The sequence below is a fragment of the Abrus precatorius genome, unplaced genomic scaffold (genome assembly GCF_003935025.1).
Source record: "Abrus precatorius isolate BTA unplaced genomic scaffold, Abrus_2018 Scaffold6, whole genome shotgun sequence".
NCBI classification, from domain to species: domain Eukaryota; kingdom Viridiplantae; phylum Streptophyta; class Magnoliopsida; order Fabales; family Fabaceae; genus Abrus; species Abrus precatorius.
In genome coordinates this window covers 8,114,273-8,118,319 of record NW_020874406.1, presented here as the reverse complement: position 1 = coordinate 8,118,319, position 4,047 = coordinate 8,114,273, and the positions used below count along the sequence as shown (strand labels likewise).

General features: G+C 36.2%; 1 protein-coding gene across 1 annotated transcript; it reads left to right on the top strand.

The window, feature by feature from the left end:
* The first annotated feature begins 364 nt into the window (after positions 1 to 364).
* On the top strand, positions 365 to 3,718 carry LOC113869316 (probable protein phosphatase 2C 47). The gene is made up of 4 exons (XM_027505583.1): positions 365 to 1,016; positions 1,863 to 2,057; positions 2,317 to 2,522; positions 2,647 to 3,718. The coding sequence occupies exons 1-4, from the start codon at positions 819 to 821 to the stop codon at positions 3,200 to 3,202; spliced, it is 1,155 nt and encodes a 384-aa protein (XP_027361384.1). The 5' UTR covers positions 365 to 818; the 3' UTR covers positions 3,203 to 3,718.
* Positions 3,719 to 4,047: the final 329 nt, after the last annotated feature.

The window sequence follows — 4,047 nt, the reverse complement described above, 5'->3', positions numbered from 1 at the left end:
ATTAAGAAATTAAAAACATTTTTTTTCAAAAAAATATAATTAATAAATTTGTATAACTTTTAATTCAATCAAACGTATTTTATTTTTAAAATACATATTTAATTTCATAATCAACACAGTAGCAAGACCATTTAAATTACATCACAGTATAAATAAGTGTATTTTAATTAAATTAATAATTTGATGATAGATAGGAAGATGTTGAGTGCTCTAAATGCAAATGGTCAACTGGTAACACAAATGGCAGGAGGAGAAGCCACATGTGAGTCCCTTAATCTCCCTTTCAATTTGAAGCGCTACAATGACGAGCGCAAAACTTGCAATTGCCAATCAGTTTATATAATATATAATTTACCTGCCACTTCTCAACGGTTCCCCCTTCTCTCTCATATCCATTTATCTCTCTCTGTTTCCCTTTGTTTTTCTGCTCTCAATCTAATGCTGCATAGCTCCCAGCTTGGCACCACCATGTGTTTGCTTTTGTCGACGGTACAACCCAACACACACTACCCTTTTCTCGTTGGTTGCAAAATAACCTCGTTTTCTGATCTGTGTTGTGTTTCTCACGTTCATGGGTTGGCATGAGCTTTGAGTAGTGTTGCCTCTTTTTTTTTTATTGGATCATGTGCAAACCACGTTTGGAATAGCTGCTTCTCGCTGTGTCATCTTCTGGGGTTGTTTAAAAATGGCTTCTTTGTCGGTTATGAAGATTGTTTGAACAATTTTTAGAAGGTTTTGGTGTAAGAGAGAGATAAAGTTTGAAGCTTTGGTTTTGTTGGGGTCTTGGCTTATTGGTAGATTTGTGTTATGGGTCAAGGATGGCAGCAGGAACTGGTTACATGTCTGAAACAGCTATAATGGGTGGTGGGTGTCCCTGCCCCAAGGGTAATAGTGACCGTTCCATGGAGGATCAGAATGGTGATACTCTGGGTAATTTGAATCCTAATGCTGGCAAACCTCCAAGGGACCTTTCGGTTATGCGCCATTCCAGTAGTTCTTCATGGTTGGCTGAACCGGTTAGTATCATGAAATTGAAATGAAATCGCATGTTGTTTTTCTATTCATGATCATCCACATTATCTAGGTTATTCAATGCCTGTGTTGTTTTTGATTGTTGAGAAACAAGTTGTTTTGTTAATTTGGTGAGGATAGATGAATATGCTGAAGGATTTTGCAGCATCTATGTATATTCTGTCCGTTTGATTGATAATGTAGCACTGAACAACTAGCTGCCCCCTTCTTTCTTTGATTAAAAAATCAATCTCGAGTATTAATTTATGTCTACTCTATGTTTTTTCAGATGTCCCAGATGAAAATAAGATACTATCGTTGAGTTTGACCCAAATGTGTGCAACTTACATAGCTTATAATTTTGCGTCTATTAAAGAGAAATTTAAAAGAAACTTGGGACTTAGAGGGAAGCTTATTATATATTATTTGCTCAGTTATTGTTTTGATATTATTTTCCCAGGACTTATTAATTGTTGTATTACAATAGAGAGAAGGATCCTACTGAATCTGCAGCTAGATGCAAAATGCCAACGAAGGTTCTATTGGTTTTCTTAGATGATTATAGAAACTGCAGCCTTAGGATAATTTTCCTTCGAAGTTGGTAACATGGCATTTTACCATTGAAGTTTTGACCACTTCCTGTGTTTATTGGTTCATATCCTTGTTTTTGACCAGTTTGTTTCAACTTTCAAGTAGAATGTCCATGTATGTGAAATCATGGAAAGAGAAATGCAGTTTTAATTCCATAGAAAGAAAATGGATTGTTCATCTGTTCAAATTGTGGAATGTTTTTTTTGCCTTATTTTTTGTTTCTCTTAACCAATAATTATGCATTATTCTCTTCTGTCTAGGACTCAAATGTTAATCTTATTGGCCTTAAATCAAGCACAGAAGAAAAATCAGAGTTTTCACCTGTATTGCGATCTGGAAGCTGTTCTGATAAAGGTCCAAAGCAGTATATGGAGGATGAGTTCATATGTGTTGATGTTCTTGGTCAATGTGTTGGTCCAGAAGCAGACGTTCATTCTCCTGCAGCATTTTATGGGGTATGTTTCTTCCTATTGAGTTAGATCAATCTTATTATTCACCAAACGAAGTGGAGCCAATTCTCTTCATAAGTGGGGCAATTTCCAAGATATAAATGAATTTCCTATCACTGATTAACCACATAGGCCTAAGATTTATAACAATTAACACTGGAAATTCATTTTGTAGAATTAATTAGTTGGCTATATGCATTGATTAATATTTGAATCTGGTTGTCGTTCACATGCCTTTTAGATTCTAATGGAGGTTTATATACAGGTATTTGATGGACATGGTGGTATTGATGCGGCATCATTTACCAGAATGAACATCCTCAAGTTCATAGTGGAGGATCCCCATTTCTCATCTGGCACTAAAAAAGCAGTTAAGAGTGCATTTGTGAAGGCTGATCTTGCATTTAGAGATGCTAGTGCTCTTGATAGTTCTTCAGGCACCACTGCTTTGGTAGCCCTTGTGTTGGGAAGGTGAGGACTGAGGTTCATATAATCATCAATTCAAATCTATAAGCACTGTTGCTACTTGCATACAGGTTTCACTGTTCATGTATGCTAGTCGTTAGTAATTGTACTAATGCTCTCTATTTTGCAGGGCCATGCTAATTGCCAATGCAGGAGATTCTCGTGCTGTATTGGGCAAACGGGGCAGAGCGATTGAACTTTCTAAAGACCATAAACCAAACTGCACTTCTGAAAGATTAAGAATTGAGAAACTGGGTGGTGTCATCTATGATGGATACCTCAATGGCCAACTATCAGTGGCTCGTGCTCTTGGAGATTGGCACATCAAAGGTTCTAAAGGTTCTAAGAGCCCCTTAAGCTCTGAGCCCGAACTAGAGGAGATTGTCCTAACAGAAGAAGATGAGTTTTTGATAATGGGTTGTGATGGATTATGGGATGTGATGAGTAGCCAGTGTGCTGTCACAATGGTGAGGAAGGAACTCATGCAGCATAACGATCCCACCAAATGTGCTAAGGTACTTGTAACCGAGGCCCTCCAACGCAACACGTGTGACAATCTCACAGTGGTTGTGGTGTGTTTCTCCAATGATCCACCTCCTAAAATTGAAATTCCTAGATCACATAGAAGGAGGAGTATTTCTGCTGAAGGCCTTGACCTTCTCAAGGGTGTCTTGAGTAATAGATGAACGAAACATGTTAGTAATTTGTACATATTGAGTTGGGTGTTCAATGGGGATTTTTCTGATTAACTGCTACGCCTGCTGCCTTTGAAGATTAATGTTTCCTCAAATGTCAAAACCATAATGTTGTTACACATATTGTAACAGCTCCAATTTGGAAGTTCCAATCAAATTCCAAGGCTTCTTCACTTGTACTATATGATTATTACAAGAACTATCACCCAACCAGATTTACACATACTTTTGGTCTTGTATACACAACAAGCTTCTCGAAGTCCAATTTTTGAGAATTGGTTCTCAATAAGTCTCCTTCAGCCAGTCTTCCCATTTTCTATGGCGAGAAGTGATACAACAAATACACAACAACACAACGGCAAACTTTCTTTGTCCTTTGGAAAGAACTATGAAGTAAAAATGCTTTGTATTTTTTTCCATGTTAGTTTTATCTTTTTCAACTTTTTCAAGTCATTGTTGTAAATTTGTTAGGAACATTCTCTTTATTTTCTAACTGTTGTCTTTGACCTGTTCTTACTATTATGCTACCTTTGGTAGAAAAACACAATAAACGGCACTTGTGCACATCGCATATTGAAAAACAAACTCAATACTCTTTCTTATAAAGCTATAATATAATATTCATTCACAGCTCATAGTTGGGATGTATCTGTTAAAAAAACAAATCACGACACTTAGAAAGGATTGACTGCGTTAAATACATATTATATTCAAGAAAACCTTAAAACATTCAAAAATAGACTTTTTTTCAGTAAAATTATAAAATAAAATTAAAAAAATACCTAAATAGACTCCATGCCAATTTAATTATTGAAATAGACCCAAAATTTTGGCCA

Bases quoted from the DNA above. Each gene is read 5' to 3' on its own strand.
- LOC113869316 (XM_027505583.1), top strand. From the start codon at position 819: ATGGCAGCAGGAACTGGTTACATGTCTGAAACAGCTATAATGGGTGGT. The intron at 1,017-1,862 runs GTTAGTATCATG...TCTTCTGTCTAG, and splicing joins CTTCATGGTTGGCTGAACCG to GACTCAAATGTTAATCTTAT. The intron at 2,058-2,316 runs GTATGTTTCTTC...GTTTATATACAG, and splicing joins CTCCTGCAGCATTTTATGGG to GTATTTGATGGACATGGTGG.